Raw genomic sequence first — 16,864 nt, forward strand, 5'->3', positions numbered from 1 at the left:
CAGGTTTGCTGCAAAGTCCTGTATGTGCAGCACAGGGTAGCGGTCCGGTGTGGTAGCCTCGTTCAGCCTGTGGTAGTTGCCGCATGATCTCCAACCCCCGGCTGCTTTGAGCACCATGTGCAGGGCGGAGGCCCATGGGCTGTCAGATCTCCGTACGATCCCCAATTCCTCCATCGTCTTGAACTCCTCCTTTGCCAGGCGGAGCTTTTCCAGGGGGAGCCTTCGTGTGCAGGCGTGGAGGGGTGGTCCCTGGGTCGGAATGTGGTGCTGTACCCCGTGTCTGGGCATGGCTGCCGTGAACTGCGGTGCCAGAATCGATGGAAAGTCCACCAGGATTCTGGTGAATTCGTTGTCCGACAGTGTGATGGAGTCCAGGTGTGGGGCCGGCAACTTGGCTTCACCCAGGGAGAACGTCTGGAAAGTCTCAGCATGTACCAGTCTTTTCCATTGCAAGTCGACCAGCAGGCTGTGAGCTCGCAAGGTCCGCCCCCAGGGGTGGTTGGGCCACCGTGGCCAGTGTGAAGTCCCACGTGAACCAGCTGGTGCTGAACTGCAGCTGCACTGTGCAGGTGCCATAGGTCCGTATCGTGCTGTCGTTTGCGGCCCTCAGGGTGGTTCCTGGCTTCCTGTTGCGGGCGTCGAACCCCATCGGGTGCAGTACGCTGATTTCTGCTCCGGTGTCAACCAAGAAGCGGCGTCCCGACTGTTTGTCCCAGACGTACAAGAGGCTGTCCTGGTGGCCAGCCGCCATAGTCATTAGCGGCAGCTGGCCCTGGCCCTTGCAGGGCGGGCAACAATGGTGGGCTTTTGTGCCCCACCGCTTGTGGTAGAAATTCCACTGTTCACTAGCCTCCTCACTCCTGCCTCTGTGTTGTGTGCGCCCCCCCTGCCGGGCCTGGTTTGGTCCGCTGTTGGGCACGTGGCCTGCTAATCTGACCGACGGACTCCCTCTTGGCTTTCCACAGCACGTCTGCCCGGGCCGCCACCTTCCGGAGGTCGCTGAAAACTGCGTCGGCCAGCAGCAGATGTATGTCCTCGGGCAGTCGCTCTAGGAACGCTTGCTCGAACATGAGGCGAGGCTTGTGTCCGTCAGCCAAGGGCAGCATCTCGTTCATCAATGCTGATGGCAGTCTATCTCCCAAACCATCCAGGTGAAGCAGGCGGACACCCCAATCACGCCGTGAGAGGCCAAAGGTCCCAATGAGCAGCGCTTTGAATGCTTCATATTTGCCTTCTTCCGGGGGCAACTGTATGAAATCCGCAACCTGGGCGGCCATCTCCTGGTCAAGGGCACTCACCATGTGGTAGTAACGCGTGGAATCAGAGGATATCTGTCGAATCTGGAACTGGGCTTCTGCTTGGCTAAACCACACGCGTGGTCGCAGTGTTCAGAAAGTTGGCAGTTTTAGCAAAATTGCATGAACAGATGAAGAGTCGGTCATCTTTGGTCCAAATCCCGTTTGGACCATTGGGGTCACCAATGTAGCGATGTGCTACACACAGTGCTGAAATAACGACACGCAGTCGGAAAGTCGTTTCGCGACTAGTTTATTCAAACTTTGCGGTGCTGGCATTTAATCCCTAGCGCCCACCCTCTCCGGGCGGAAATGACATCAGAGGTGCATTACCAAAGTCCCCCCCCCCCCCCCCCGCACGCTGGCTATTTGTGAGCCGGTTCGCCTGCGCAGAAAGTGGGTCGCCACAATCTGCAATTTCATCTTCAATTGATAATTTTATAAACACCTATCAGCAGAAGTTTGGTTATTTTGAATACTTGAACTGCATGTTTTTGCTCTAACTTGCATGATTGTTGTTAGTCTTAATAGCCAAACGTAGCTGGACTGTTGCTCACATCATTATCACTCTGAAGTTTTTGATCTGTTTGCCTTGAGATCCAAATATGTCCTATGCCTGTTGGTCCTATTTCTGGGTGGAGAAAAAGAAAACACTGGCACAGACTTGTTGGGGAAAGTGCTAGTTTACTAGCTGATACATGAAATCACATGTCCAGAGAGAGTTGACCTTATAAAGCTGTGTCAAGTTATGAGGGGCAGAGATAGGGTGAATGCACACACTCCTCTTCCCAGGGTTGGGAAATCAAAAACTAGGGGGCTTCGGTTTAAAGTGAAAGTGCAGATATTTAGCAGGAACCTGAAAGGCAACTTCTTCCCCATCAAGGCTGTATGTGGAATGAGCTGCTAGAGGAAGTGTTTGCACTTGTTTCAACCGCTTCCTCTGACGGCTCATTCCTCATCCTGTCTTGATGAAAGAGTTCCCAGTGTTTTTTGCTCCATCTCAGAACTAGGACCATTGGGCACAGGTTTCGAGCAGGAAAGGTTTAGTGCAAATGTAGGCCAAACCCAGGCAAATGGGGGGGTATCTTGGTTAGTATGATCCAGCTGGGCCAAACAACCCATTTCTGTCCTAGACTTCTCTCTGATTCTGTTGGAGTTCTGTAGCTTGAATTTATCCATTTATCTTTTAATTACCAATTGGGAACTACCTTTATCACACTAGTTTGGGAACTCACCACATGGAACATAATAATGTAACCCTGCACTGGCCATAGAAAAGCACACTGGATATTGTAGAGCCAGGCAATGGTAGGAGAGCTACTTTTCAGTAAGGGTAATGTTGTAAGGAAGTAAAAATGGACTGAGGAGTTTCTTCATTACTTCTCATTCTTTTTGTATAAGCATTCATTGAAATATCTTTAGCCCAAAGAACATAGAAGTCTCAGATTATTTTTGCAAGTGAACATGTGACTAGGGAGTAAGAAAAGGCAACTCAGCTCCTCGACAAGACAAAACCTGCAGATGCTGGAAATCCAAGCAACACACACAAAATGCTGGAGGAACTCAGCAGGCCAGGCAGCATCTATGGATAAAATGTACAGTCGATGTTTCGGGCCGAAACAATTCAGCAAGAGCATGCTTCGCAGTTCAGTAATGTCTCAGTTGATTGTTTCTCCAACTTTGTAATCCTTGAATCCTTGCACATCCTGATAACTTTTCACAGCCTTGCTTACCAAGAATCCATCTGCCTTTGGGGGGGGGGGGGGGGGAGGGGGAGGGGGAGGGGGAGGGGGAGGGGGAGGGGGAGGGCACTCGGAGAAAAAAAATCTTCATCTTTAATGGGTAATCTCCATTTTTTTTTAATAAAAGAGACAACTTTTAAATATAACTTTTGTATCAGTTTTCTCCAAGGTGGTTCCAAGATGTCACAGGCAACATCCGGTAACATTTTGTGGTCAGCTCACAAAACTACTAGATATACTTTTCTGAACAACGATCACTGCTATCTGCAGCCTGCAATTTTCCTTCAAGAAATGTACTTTCGAACCAGTTAAACAAACTAGCCATTCTAAGATCTCCTGTATGGTTTGGCAAACTTGACTCATGAGAATGTAGATATGGCCTGGGTGTGGACATGGTGTAAAGGCCCAAAGCTGGAAACTGAACCTCTGCTCAGCTCCATTACAACATTCTGATTAAAGCATCGAGCAGAAAACAAACTTGTGTCTGCCTGTCTTTGACCTGTCTCCCTCTCTTCTCAGTACTGCCATCGGGTGGGAGGTGCAGGCGTCTTGGGTCCCATGCTGCGAGGTTTGGGAGCTGCTGTTACCCCGCAGCCACTGGGCTCCTGACCTGGGCTGCACTCACCTCAGCGCTGGACTGACTCCATAGCTGTGGACTCACTTTCGGGGTAAATGCGGCTGATTTTCTATGATTATTTATTTACTTGTTTTTAAACTATTTGCTCAATGTGTCTTCTTTAGCACTTTGGAAGTTTGTTGGTCATTGCTGTGTGTGGCTTTTCACACTTCTATTGCATTTCTTTGTTTTGTGTTTGCCTGCAAGAAGATGAATCTCTAGGTTGTATATGGTATGCATATTTTGATAATAAGCTTGAACTTCGTGTTTTCAGAAGAATGTTCACAAGGTTCCTTTTTACAAATTATTATTCTGCCACCTTGGTTGAAGCCTGGCCAAACGATCGTTTAAAATGTTTCCTCAGGATTTTGGCCGTAGTGCTTATGAAGCTATTGTGAGAGAAATCTGTTGAAATAATTGGCAAAAATTGCTCTGAGATCAGTGTGAGGCTTTGGCTGTGTCAGTCCCAAAGAGGACCAATATCCTTAACACTGTTTGCAGCTGCATACCACAAGCAGAAATCAAATCAATTAACTAACAGGCAAGGTGGGAAATACAGCAGGCAGCTAAAAGAGCAGACATCTCAGCTGATAAACAAGAGGGATTGGACTCAGCTCTATAGCTGCAGGGAGTGTAGCAGCATTTGTGTTTAAAAATGTTCTGATATTTAAAACTATTAGAGGTCAAACCACATTTTACACCCAGAGGAGGCCCTGTGATGAAAGAGATAAATGCAGAAAATTGGAAAAGACCCTGCAGCACGACTGTCCCTCAGCTGGTTGTTTTCACTAAGTACATCCAAACCTACTTTTAAAAGTTGCAAATTTGCAAAAGAAAAAAAAGACATGTCTATCTGTATCAAGCTGCTGACCACTTTACAATTCCAGCCTCTCTCTTCTGGCTCTTCGTCACCCTGCCAGAGGACTGATTGCTGCTACCTAGGGAGAACACTTCATACATTTGCTTTTGTCGAGTGCTATGAGTATTTTTTCCTGGATGACTGGGTGAATCATCAGATGCAGAAGTCTTGAAGAATAGGCGACCGAGCTGTTAAGCACTCTGTTCCTATTCTGGCAGATCAGTGTGTGCAAAGTGGTACAGTGCTTTAAAGAAGCTTGCTGGCAAAGGATTCATGAGCTTTCTTTATCTCATGATCTCCTCTGCTCTAGCAAGCTATTCTCATCTTATTTACTATATCTCCACTTCTTACTCCAGAGCAAGCACAGTAAAAGAAAACAAAACTAGAGTGTAAAGCTGAGAAATCTCTCAATGATGATGCAGCAATGATAATTTCATACCATCCATCAAGGTTCATTTGCCCATCAGTTCCCAATTTTCCCAATGGTTCCCAATGGTGGAGTACAGCAGGCCAGGCAGCATCTATAGGGAGAAGCACTGTCAACGTTTCGGGCCGAGACCCTTCGTCAGGACTAACTGAAAGAAAAGGTAGTAAGAGATTTGAAAATAGGAGGGGGAGGGGGAAATGCAAAATGATAGAAGACCGGAGGGGGTGGGATGAAGCTAAGAGCTGGAAAGGTGATTGGCAAAAGGGATACAGAGCCGGAGAAGGGAAAGGATCATGGGACAGGAGGCCAAGGGAGAAAGAAAGATGGAGGGGAGCACCAGAGGGAGATAGAGAATGGGCAGAGAGAGAACAAAAAGGGGAGGGGGGAAATAAATCAAGGAGTGGTAAGGAGGGGAGGAGGGGCATTAACGGAAGTTAGAGAAGTCAATGTTCACGCCATCAGTTTGTCTTATCCATGGAGTCATCTACTGTCATGATGAAGCCACACTCAGGTTGGAGGAACAACACCTTATACACCATCTGGGTAGCCTCCAACCTGATGGAATGAACATTGACTTCTCTAACTTCTGTTAATGCCCCTCCTTCCCCCCTCCCTTTTTGTTCTCTCTCTGCCCGTTCTCCATCTCACTCTGGTGCTCCCCTCCCTCTTTCTTTCTCCCTCGGCCTCCTGTCCCATGATCCTTTCCCTTCTCCAGCTCTGTATCCCTTTTGCCAATCAACTTTCCAGCTCTTAGCTTCACCCCACCGCCTCCTGTCTTCTCCTATCACTTTGAATTTCCCCCTGCCCCTCTCAAATCTCTTACTATCTTTTCTTTCAGTTAGTCCTGACAAAGAGTCTTGGCCCGAAACGTCGACATCACTTCTCCCTATAGATGCTGCCTGGCCTGCTGTGATCCTCCAGCATTTTGTGTGTGTTGTTTGAATTTCCAGCATCTGCAGATTTCCTCGAGTTTCCAATGTTGTCCTCTTTTTAAGACTCTTATCTGTCACATACAAACCAACTAAGAGGCTCTCGTCTCAGGGATCTAGGAAGGGGATCCTTGGGTGGCTCACTGAAAGCACAACAATATGAAATGTCGTGACATTGAGTTGTCTCCCTACAGAAGCTGCAAAGGTGATATTCCTTGGACATTAAGGCAACGCTGCTGAGCTCTGCTATTTCACAGGATAGCTGTATGAAATAGGGGCCCATAAGATGGATTGAAACCCACAGTAAATCCATCCCAGGGGTCAATAATAAAGGAACAAGTGCCATCTTGGCCCATGTGTTTTTTGTATCAATTCTTCAAGCAATTACATTTCTCAACATCTGCTCTTGTAGTGGTGTCTATATGCAGCAGTAAATGTCAAAATGGATTCAATTGTACTTTGTTTTGGCATCAGTTGATTCTAGAAGTGGCTGTTTCAATAAACAACAGTGTGAATTCACTATCTTCAACCACACATAAGAATTACTCAATCCCAATATGAGCCCAGTCACCCAAATGTGGCAGCATTGGAAAGACAAGCTATGAAACTGAATAAAATAAATCCAACCTATTCTGGATTGAAACCCTTCTGTCCTATCAAATTCTTTCATGATCAGCCTTTCGTCTTTTCTACTTGTCACCTCCCAGAATCTGTCACTATATCCTCTTTCCCCTCCTCATTCTGCCTTGTCACCCTTCCTACCTCTTACTCCACCCTTCCATCTTTTTATCCTGACTCCCCTCTATCAGTTCAGATGAAGGGTCTTAACCTGAAACATAACGCTGCCCATTTCCTTTCATAGATGTTGCCTGAGCTGCTGAGTTTCTCTGGGATATTGAGTGTTGCTCCAGATTCCAGTAGCAGCATGAAAAACACTGAAAGTCATATTGAATTGACCATGGAGGTGTCCAGATAAGTGAAAACTTACACATGGTTATAGTGTGTACATTTAAGAGGTAGAGGTGTTGAATTAAATTTTTAGTGTTATGAAGAACGTGAATGCAGTTACTAGGGATAATTGAAGTTTAAAGTAATAGATTTACATATTCTTGTAAAATATCTGTATTTGCTGCATAAAATGGCACTGCTGATTTATAGCAATTCAAAGTCAAGACAAATGTTTATTTTGCCTTGAGTTGTTTATAACACATTCTTCAATCCTTAAAATTGGTTAACTAATGGCACCCAATAGAACGTCACAAAAACCAGCTTGTTCACTAATTGCATTCAGAAAGAAACCAAGGCTAAGAAATCTCAACTATAGTTTTGCGGGGAAATGATCAAATATAAACAAGGAAAACTTGTTTTATATTTACTAGTTCCCTTTCAGCAATGAAAGTGGTTAGAAGTAACAAGATTACATGGACTAAACCCTGTTGGCCAAATCCTCACAGCTCTTCTCTTAAATATTACCATATTTGCTTTTTCCACTGAGTGCTTGGGAACTACGGAGACAACTGTCAGTACAGATGAATAATGAGTGACCAGTCCCTCAAAAAGAAAAAATCTAAAACTAGGAGCACCATTAGGGAACTGGAAGTAGCTGGCATATAATAATAAATGTATCGATCAGATACCATTCAATGAATCAAGAAAATATTCAAGTAAACTAATCTGTCTTCCTTTATTTATATTTCCTTTTTGCAGTTTGATCAAAATTTTAAAACAATAAGGCTTTTTCTCTGCTACTGTTGGTTTGAGGATTATTGAAATTCCAATCCAGTTTGCAATTATTTTTCAGACTTTTGCATTTTAACCTATTTTCTTGGATCCGTAATGCAGGATTTGCAGAAAGTTGGCACATAGATACTTCTTGGCAACAACCCTCATGCAAAACTGTACTAAGAAGTGGCATTCTGCACAGTGGTTTGATCACTTATTGCTAAACATACATGAAAAATCGTGAGTGCATGATGCTCACAAAAATCTGCAATTTTCAAAACACTATATTTTTGCTTATCATACCTTTTATTCCATTTACAGTGGTAAACTGAAGGGAACCAACTCCATGGAAACTGCAGTACATTTATAAAGTGACCCAACATTGAATCATAGTTTCCAATGTGCAATTTGCTGGAACAACCTCAGAATCAATGCTCTAAAGCAAGAATACAATAAATACATTTCTTGGCATAGAGGGCCAAAATATGAATAACTTCTCTTTTCTCTCCTCAGAGGTTAGCTTCCTAACCAAAAAAAAATGCACACTTAAACCCAGGTCAGTGAAAGGATTTATTGGCCAACCTGCTGCCCCACCCAGAGACTGGAGGCTACATTACTCTAGTACCTTTAACCTCATTATGGAAGCCTATTATACAAAAAAAATCATTTCTACTGCTGTTTGAAATAGAATCATAAATTTCAATGTAGAGCAATGATAAAAAGTTTATTTTATATCATACCCAAAGTATTAAAAATGTACACTATTACACTAGATATTTTTTGTATGACTACAGCAGTACTACAACTATGATCTTGAAGCATAGCAACATAATATTTTTAAGTTTTTGCAAAGGCTAATATCACATCATGGTGGAGAATTTACCAAATGATGTCATGCAATTTTAGCTGCATTATACGAATAGATTTATTTTTAATTGAGTTTATGACTTCAGGTGACACATGAAAAGACATCAAGTTAATAACAAATCCCAAGCACTTTGCCATATATAATGAGCAAAAAAATCTTTATGATACAGATATTGTCTTCTATTTGAAAAGGCAAACATTTATGGTCGCAGAATAGATTTTTCAGAAAGCAAATTTTTAATTGTCAAATGTAAAGTCTTATTATTAAATATTTGGACAGTTACAAAGAAGATTGTCACGACTCGAATCACAAATACATGGCTAAATGTATTAAATTTTTACAAAAAGAACACAATAAAACTTTTCGCACCAGAACATTATGACACTATATCCATTTGTTTCTATAATTAGTGCTTGAGGCTCAAAACAACATATGATTAAATAGGTAGATGGATGGGAGGTTGAAAAGTTTTGGAAATAGATCTAAATAATAATAAGTGATGCCATGGAATGATATAATTGAATGGCTTCCTTCATAAAAGTCTACCTTTGTCACTCTTCTCAAACTCTTGTTTCATTCAGCCAGACCCCTCCCAAAGTTTTCATACCTGGACCTTGAAATCATATCCCTCCCATTCCCATCTACTGCAAAACTTCATCAAGTTCACCTTATCCAACTTATCCTCTTCAGTTTTCTTGGCAGTCCCATCTGACTTCCAAGAAACTCTGTGGAAAAAAGCCCAGATATGAAAAGAAACCAGGTAAATCTACTTAATTAATTATGCTACCATAGACAGGTTCAAGATTATCCAAATCTATACTAAAACCATACTTCAAGCTGTAAAGAGTAAAAATAAATATGCAAAGTTTATTACCTGGAAATGGAAGGGTTCCTAAGCAGCCACATGTCCAAGACTGTTCCTTTGATGAATTCATAGCATATTCCATTTTGAAAAGTACAGTAAAGTTCTGGAGCACGGTGGTGAGCATGAAGAATCTGAAAGCTTTTCACTTCATTCTCACGGTCTATGAAACATTCTGTCATGTTGCCATATATTCTTACTAGAACAACTTCTTCCATATCTTGGTTCACATGACAGCCGACAAGTTTATTTGTGATTCCACTGGTGAAAACCTGAGGACAGAAGTGAAAAAGGTTACCTTTTTCCCCTAAAGGTGAAACATCAATGGAAGATGGAATTTCCACAAATAATGGCTACACTTTGACCCTGTTTGCAGCATACAAATGTGTTATAAAATACTAAGACTAAAACAGACAAGCATAAACTTACTTTTTCATTTTTTGAGATGATCAGGCCAAGAAGTCAGAGAAATTTATGGAAGCGACTGCTGAATAACATGGCTATTAGATAAATTCTGCATACTCTGGCCACTTGGGGTTGCCTGAGTTCTCCAGGCTCTGATGCTCCGCCTCCCCATGATTATTAGTTGATTATTTTAACCTGTGTCTTATTTTAGTTATCAGTAGATCTGTGCCTTGTTTTATTTGTTTAATTAAGTTCCTTCTGTTTTGTTCATCTTTTCTCAGTCTTGAGTTTACCTACTTTGTGTATAGTAATTCTTGAGCCCTAGCCTGTGTTCTCCACTAACCAACCCACAAATCAAGATTATTTGTTCAAATCCACCCTCATCTCTGGTTACCTCCGCACTTAGGTCCACCTGGTCTAACTCTCTCCTGGTAATCCAGTGGTTAAAGATACAGACCGTAACAATTCAGGTTCAAACCCAGCAAGGCAACCACCCTTGTGACAATAAGAGTGAATCTTTCATGGATTCAGCAGTGTACAATCATCTCCGATCAGTGCTGGCTGGCCACAAAGTCATGGTGAGTAGACATGAGCATATGATCGAGCACATTTTGACAACATTGCAGTTGTAGTTGCTCCCTGAGACTGTCTGGCTGAGCCAGAAAACCCCTGCTGCTACCACAGCTCCCAAGTCTCCAGCCAACATAGATGTATTACCCTTTTGTTCGGTTTTGGTTCTTCATGAGTCACGTGGTGGTGCATGAACCTGCTGCACCCAAGTGTTTTGATCGCAACCCAGGGACTTGTAGAAGTTTTCTTACCCAGTGTTCGCTGGCTTTTGAGCCACAACACACTAAGTTCCCTTCCAACCATTGCAAAGTAGCCTATATCATCTATCTTCTCTCAAGCAAAGCTTTCACCTGAGCTACAGTGGTCTGGGTGAAGACCTCTCCAAGTTATGCAGACTCACCAGTCTTCAAGGAGGTGAAGAGAGAGTTTTACCACCCAGTCAGCAGTCAAGAGGTAGCCCACCAACAACTCCAACTTTCTGTGGGTACATGCAGTGTGTCATACATGATTGAGTTCTGCACCCTGGCAGCAGAGAGAGGTTGGAAGACTAAAGCTCTTGTACCCATGTCCATCATGGGTTATCAGGTGAAATTAGAGATGAACTCACAGACAGAGACCCAGTCTAGGACCTTGAGGTACTGATCAATAACTCCATCCAGGTTGACAATCATCTCCAGGAAAGAAGAAAAGAGATTGCCACTGTGAGTTTGCTAGGGTTTCCATTCTCTGAGCTCCACCAGCCTCATTGTTCTCAGTGTAGTCATGTATACTCCCCTGCTTTCTCCAGAGGAGCCAATGCATCTGGGCAGGCTGATGTTCCCTATCTGAGCAGGACTGGAAAATGAAGGGAAAGTGTTGCCTCTACTGTGGTGAGCTGGGCCATTTCCATTCTGCCTGTCCTGACTTGTCAGGAAAAATTCAGACACACCCAGGGAAGGAAGATCTGCTGCAGGCTTTCCCATTCCTCCTAGGTCTGCTGCATCCATGGTTGAGCTGTCTATCTCCATCTCCTGGGGTAAACAACATCATACCCATGAAGCCTTTGTGGATTCTGCTGCAGCAGGCAATTTCATGACCTCGGGTTAATAAGGCATCTCCAAATTCCCCTGGCCCAATTTGACTAACCAGTCATGAGCATGGTTCTGGATGGAAGACCTCTGGGTCCTGGGAGGATCTGCCACCTGATTGTTGCCACCTGTCTACACACAAAACAGCATGCCTGAACTATCCAATTTTACATTATTCGTTCTCCTCTGTTCCCATTAATCTCAGGACATCTACAGTTAGCTCTCCACAACTCACAAATTGACTGGTCCGTGCACTCCACAGATGGTCTTCTCCCTGCCAGACCAGCTGCCCACCCACTCATCCTGAGCTGCTTCCTGCCTTTCCTGAGCTGTCCCAAGTTCCTGCCAAAGAATGGAGACCTACCAGAGTTTATTAGTAAGGAAAGGGCCACAACACCGTTGCTTCATTAAAACTATGACTGTGCAATTGGCTTGTTGACTGGAATCTTTCTACTCTAAGGAAGATTATTAGCTCCGGAAAGAGTGGCCATGGAGAAGTACATCCATGATGCCATAGTGTCTGCTTTCGTTCGCCCCTCAACATCACCTGCTGGTGCGAGCAGCTTCTTCGTGGTGAGAAAGGGTAGTGACTCTGACCATGTATTGATTATTGAGATTGCAATAAGATCACCATGAAGAACCAATATCCTTGCTTCTGATTGCAAGGAGCAACTGTCTTTACCAAACTGGTCCTCTGAAATGCTTGCAATTTGGTATGCACTCAGGATGGCGATGGATGGAGGACCACTTCTAGCACTCCTGCTGGCCACTATGAATGTCTTGTGATACCATTTGGATTAGTTATCACCCCCTGCAGTCTTGCAGGCCATTATCACGATGTTCTCTGAGAGATGCAACAGAAATTCATTCTTGTGCTTTCTTCTCCCCGTGGCTCTGCCCCCTGGAGAGGATCTATGACATATGGGATAAAGAGCTGTTGACAGTCAAATTAACTCTGGAGTAGTGGAGACATTTGCTGGGGAGGGGGATGGGGGATAAACATCCATTTGTGGTCTGGACAGGCCAGAAAACCTGGCCCACTATTCAAGAGGCAACGTTGATTAAATTTGTGCCAAGCTTGGAGGTCTCCCTTTTTTAACTGTTTTGATTTTATCATTACCTATCATCCAGGTTCAAAAATTAGAAGCCAGACAGCCTCTCCATGCAGTTTGAACCACCAGACCTGGTTGCCATCTCAGAATCTAGCCTCCCAAATGGTGACACCAGTCCAATTGGGGGAGGAGGAGGGGAGGATTGAGATTATCATCAGGAGAGCGCATCAACAGTAGGCAGACCCAGGTAACGGTCCACAGGGTTGCCTTTTCATCCCTCACTCTGCCTATTCGGATATGTTAGTGGGACACATATCACAGGACATCTGGGGACCTCTCAAATGGCAACTATGGTGGTAGGACATGGATGGGATGTCAAACCATATATTGCAGTTTGTCACAGCTGCGCCCAGGACAAGAAACTCAGATCATGTCCACAGGGGCTACACCCACTGCTCATTCCTTCCTGTCCCTGGTCCTATATCTACATGAACTTCATTACCAGTCGCTACCATCGCAAGGTTACACTGTGATTATGGTGGTGGTGGACCAGTTCTCTAAGGCCTGCCATTTTGTGCCCCTACCGCAACTTCCTTCAGTTTAGGAGACAGCCAACCTTATGCTGCAACATGTGTTCAGAGCATACTGCTTTTCCCAGGATGTTGTTTCTGACCGAGATCCTCAGTTTACCTCCAGGTTCCAGAAGGCCTTCTGTTGGCTCATTAGTCAGTCTCTCATTGGGATTTCATCCCCAGTTTAATGGGCATATGAAGGACTTGAAGGAGACCCTGAGGTGCCTTTTGTCAGGCATCCCAACCACCTGGAATGATCACTGGCTCTGGGTAGGGTTTGCTGAGAACACTCTGTGCCCCTCTGCTCTAGGTACGTCTCTCTTCGAGTGTCAGTTTGGTTGTATACCACCTCTGTTTCCTGAGCAGGGGTCCAGTGTGGGAGTCCCATCTGCTGAACAGACATGGAGGAAAGCTCAGGCAGCCTTATTGAAGGCCTCACCTGTGGCAAGCCAACCATCGGACGTGGCTGGGGTCTTCATTCCATCCTGGTCAAAGGATCTAGCTTTCCACAAAAGACCTTCCACTGCAGGTTGCATCTCAGAAACTAGCTCCAAGCTCCATTAGGCCATTCAATGTTTTCTGTTGGGTCCAGTTACATACAGTCTTCATTTGCCAGATGATGATCTATCAACCCCACTTTCTATGTCTTCCATCTAAAGCCCCTCTGTGCAACCCACTGGCACCAGTCCTGAGATTGTTTTGGCTCCCTGTGTCAATAACTGTCAGCCAGCAAGCACTGTCCTTCAGCTGCTGGATGTCCGTCTGGTTTGTGGCTAGCTCCATTATGTAATGGATTGAGAAAGGTATGACCCAAAGGAAAGTTTGTGGCTTCCCTCCTGTGACATCTTCTTAGTTATCAGCACACCAGTCTTGAGCTTACCTATCCTTTATGTACTGACTCTCGAGGGCTAGACTGTGCTCTCTACTGACCAATCCACAGGTAAAGATAGTTCAAGTGCATCCTCCTCTTTGATCTCCTCTGCACTTGGGTCCCAGTCTGACAATCATCCTTGTTACAACACCCTTTTTTCCAATCAATGGGACTCCTCACAGTTCACAAAATCAGAACATAATTGAGCAATGAAATTAATTCTTAAATATAAAAACAGCTTTTCAGAAACAGAATTACCAATGAAATCCAAGTAAACATTTGTCAGATCATGGCAACTTGCAGCACATATCTGATTTGTGCTCTCAGTGAGGGAAGATTTTTTTCACACAATAATGACATAATCCGTATTTCAAGCGTGGTCGTAATTTATTTCACATTTCTATTGTCCTTGAGAAGATGAGGATAAGAACTGCTGTAGTCCATGTAGTACTAACAACTAGCATAGTCATGAAGCTTATCCAATCCACTCAGTCATATTATTGTGAGGATTTTGAAGTAGAATTGACATCAACTTCTTTCTCCATTTCAATCAAAATATAAACAGATTTTCAGATAGATTCTTCAACCTGATGATGACACTAATGACTGGATTTTTTTGGATATCCCTGTGAAAATTCTTTGCTATTGACCTGTTGCCACTTGGTGTAGCTAATCCAATAGACTCTATGTAGTTCAACAGAACACCATGCACATCTGCAATCTCCAAGTTCTCACAGACTGGAAAGTCCATCTGTTCACCCAATGCAAGATCAAACCAGGGAACAAGGGACAGGTGACACTGGTCATTCTAGAGAAATCTATATTGTTTTAATCATGTAAATTCATTTTAACGTTTTTTAAAAATGTTTTAAGTATAAATGTTTTATGTTAAATGTATCATATTGAATAATTTTAAATGTTAACTATTTCTTTATTTAACGTGAATCAAGTGTTACTGAATGCTTGCAGACACAAAGATTTAATTGCCACAACAATACTGAAAGCCTTGACAGTGCTTGGATAGTGGAGATTCACTGGCCAGCAGAGCTCACAGGCTCAATAAACTGATCAGGAAGGCTGTCTCTGTGATAGGAGTCAAACTGGACACAATGGAGGCTGTGGTAGAACAAAAGACCCTATGGAAAAATCCTGGCAATTTTGGACAATGTTTCTCACCCTCTGCATGCCACCTTGGCTGAACAGAGGAGCACTTTTAGTAACAGACTAAGACGGCTGTGCTGCTCCAAAGAGCACTAGGAGGTTATTCTTACCCTCAGCCATTAGGCTCTGTGAGTCAACCCATAGCTGAGGAAATGATGATCCCCTCCTGTTTGAATGTTTGTGGTAGCTTATTTTTTTTTTATAATCTTTCTACTTCTCTTCTAATGTTTATATCTATGCGCTTGTAATGCTGCCATGACACTGTAATTTCCTTTGGGATCAATAATGTACCTATCTATCTATCTATATAAAGTGCAGCCAAACTCATTGGGCCACTCCAAATGTCAAGAGTCTACCTGATACTAGATAATTCAATAATCCTGTAACAGTGTTTTAGAAGCCGTGCTTGACCCTGATGGTGCAAACCTTCAGACGTTCTGCTTGATGGGACGAGGAAAAACCCAAAGAATGTCTAGGATGGGAAGTCTTTGAATAAGTTGGCTGCTTGACAGAGCCAGAGAGAAGAGCAGCAGCAATATAAGTGTAGGTAGATCATTCCATTTCCATACTGATCAGTAGGTTAAATTGTCACTGTAAACTGTCCTATGATTAGACTAGGGTTAAGATAGATGGTTTGCTGGGTGGGATGGCTAATTGGACTGGAAGGACTTGCTTGATGCTGTATCTCTGAATAAATAAATAAATATTTCTCTGGTATTACTCTACATCTTAATCAACAATAGGCAGGAAACCTAAACCAACACATAAGTTGCATTAATGACAAGAAGACAGAGTAAAATTAACAGTCATTAAAATGTTCATTTGGCAATAAGCTCACAGTAGTAAACTGAGCCTGAAAACTCCCAGTGGGTCCCAGAATCTCCAATGTACAGAGCTAAAGGGACAGGGTGGGTTCAGATCTGGACACAAGAAGAATTAAGGGGAGTGTATGCGTAGCACCAGTAAAGCAAGGTAGCAGCTCAGACCCAATCTGGCGAAGCCAGGTTCTTTGGTGTTAGCAATAAAGCACATGAGCCCTTCTGTTCTCATGCAGAATAGATGTAGGTCTTCATAAAGGTGAACTGTGCTTGTTGAAATTAAAGTAAGTGTCAAAGCATGACTGCTCAAAATGATGCAATACGAAGGTACAAGAAAGCAATGCTCTCGAGAATCATGGGAGAAAAAAAAACAAAACCTGTGATTAAGAAAAGAGATAAAGGATCATGTTATTGAAAAATGGGGTACACAAAGTGTCAATGGCTAGTGTAGACCAGAGAACTGGAAAGATTTAGCATCTAGCAGAAGCAACCTGAAAAGCTCATAAGAAGGGAGAAAATTAATTTTGAGGGGAAACTTGCAGGTAGTTTATAAACCAGCAGTAAAAATTTCTCTAGATATATGAATATGAAAAAGGTGGTTAAGATAAATATAGGCCATTTAGAAAACAAGGCTGGCGAATTAATAACAGCAAAGAAATGGCTGATGTGTTGAATTAGTTATTTTTTGCATCAGTCTTCACTGTGGAAAATTATGCTAAAATATCAGATGCACCAGTTTCAAATAACATGGCAGAACTTACAGAAATCCCACTTACAAGGTATAAAATATAAAAGAACCTCAAGGGAATAAAGGCGGACATGTCACTAAGACCTAATGGATTGGTTGCTAGGGACTTAAAGGAAATGGGTTGTTCAGATGGTGGACCCATTGGTTGAAGTTTTTTATAACTCATTAAACTCTTGGAGGATACAAAAATGGTGGATTGGATAACATCCAATGAGAACCTTTGGTTCAAGAAAGGATAAAGACAGAAGACAGGAAACTACAGGCCAGTTAAAGTAACAGC

At 43.3% G+C, this 16,864-nt stretch overlaps 1 protein-coding gene across 1 annotated transcript in view; it reads right to left on the reverse strand.

The window, feature by feature from the left end:
- LOC132396413 (ethanolamine kinase 1-like) overlaps window positions 1–16,864 on the reverse strand; it is a 441,177-nt gene that overhangs the window by 352,373 nt on the left and 71,940 nt on the right. Inside the window, exon 3 of the mRNA XM_059973949.1 lies at window positions 9,333–9,592. Coding sequence (XP_059829932.1) covers window positions 9,333–9,592 — 260 coding nt within the window. The remainder of the gene's footprint in view (window positions 1–9,332; window positions 9,593–16,864) is intronic.

The sequence above is a fragment of the Hypanus sabinus genome, chromosome 7 (assembly GCF_030144855.1).
Source record: "Hypanus sabinus isolate sHypSab1 chromosome 7, sHypSab1.hap1, whole genome shotgun sequence".
Lineage (NCBI taxonomy): Eukaryota > Metazoa > Chordata > Chondrichthyes > Myliobatiformes > Dasyatidae > Hypanus > Hypanus sabinus.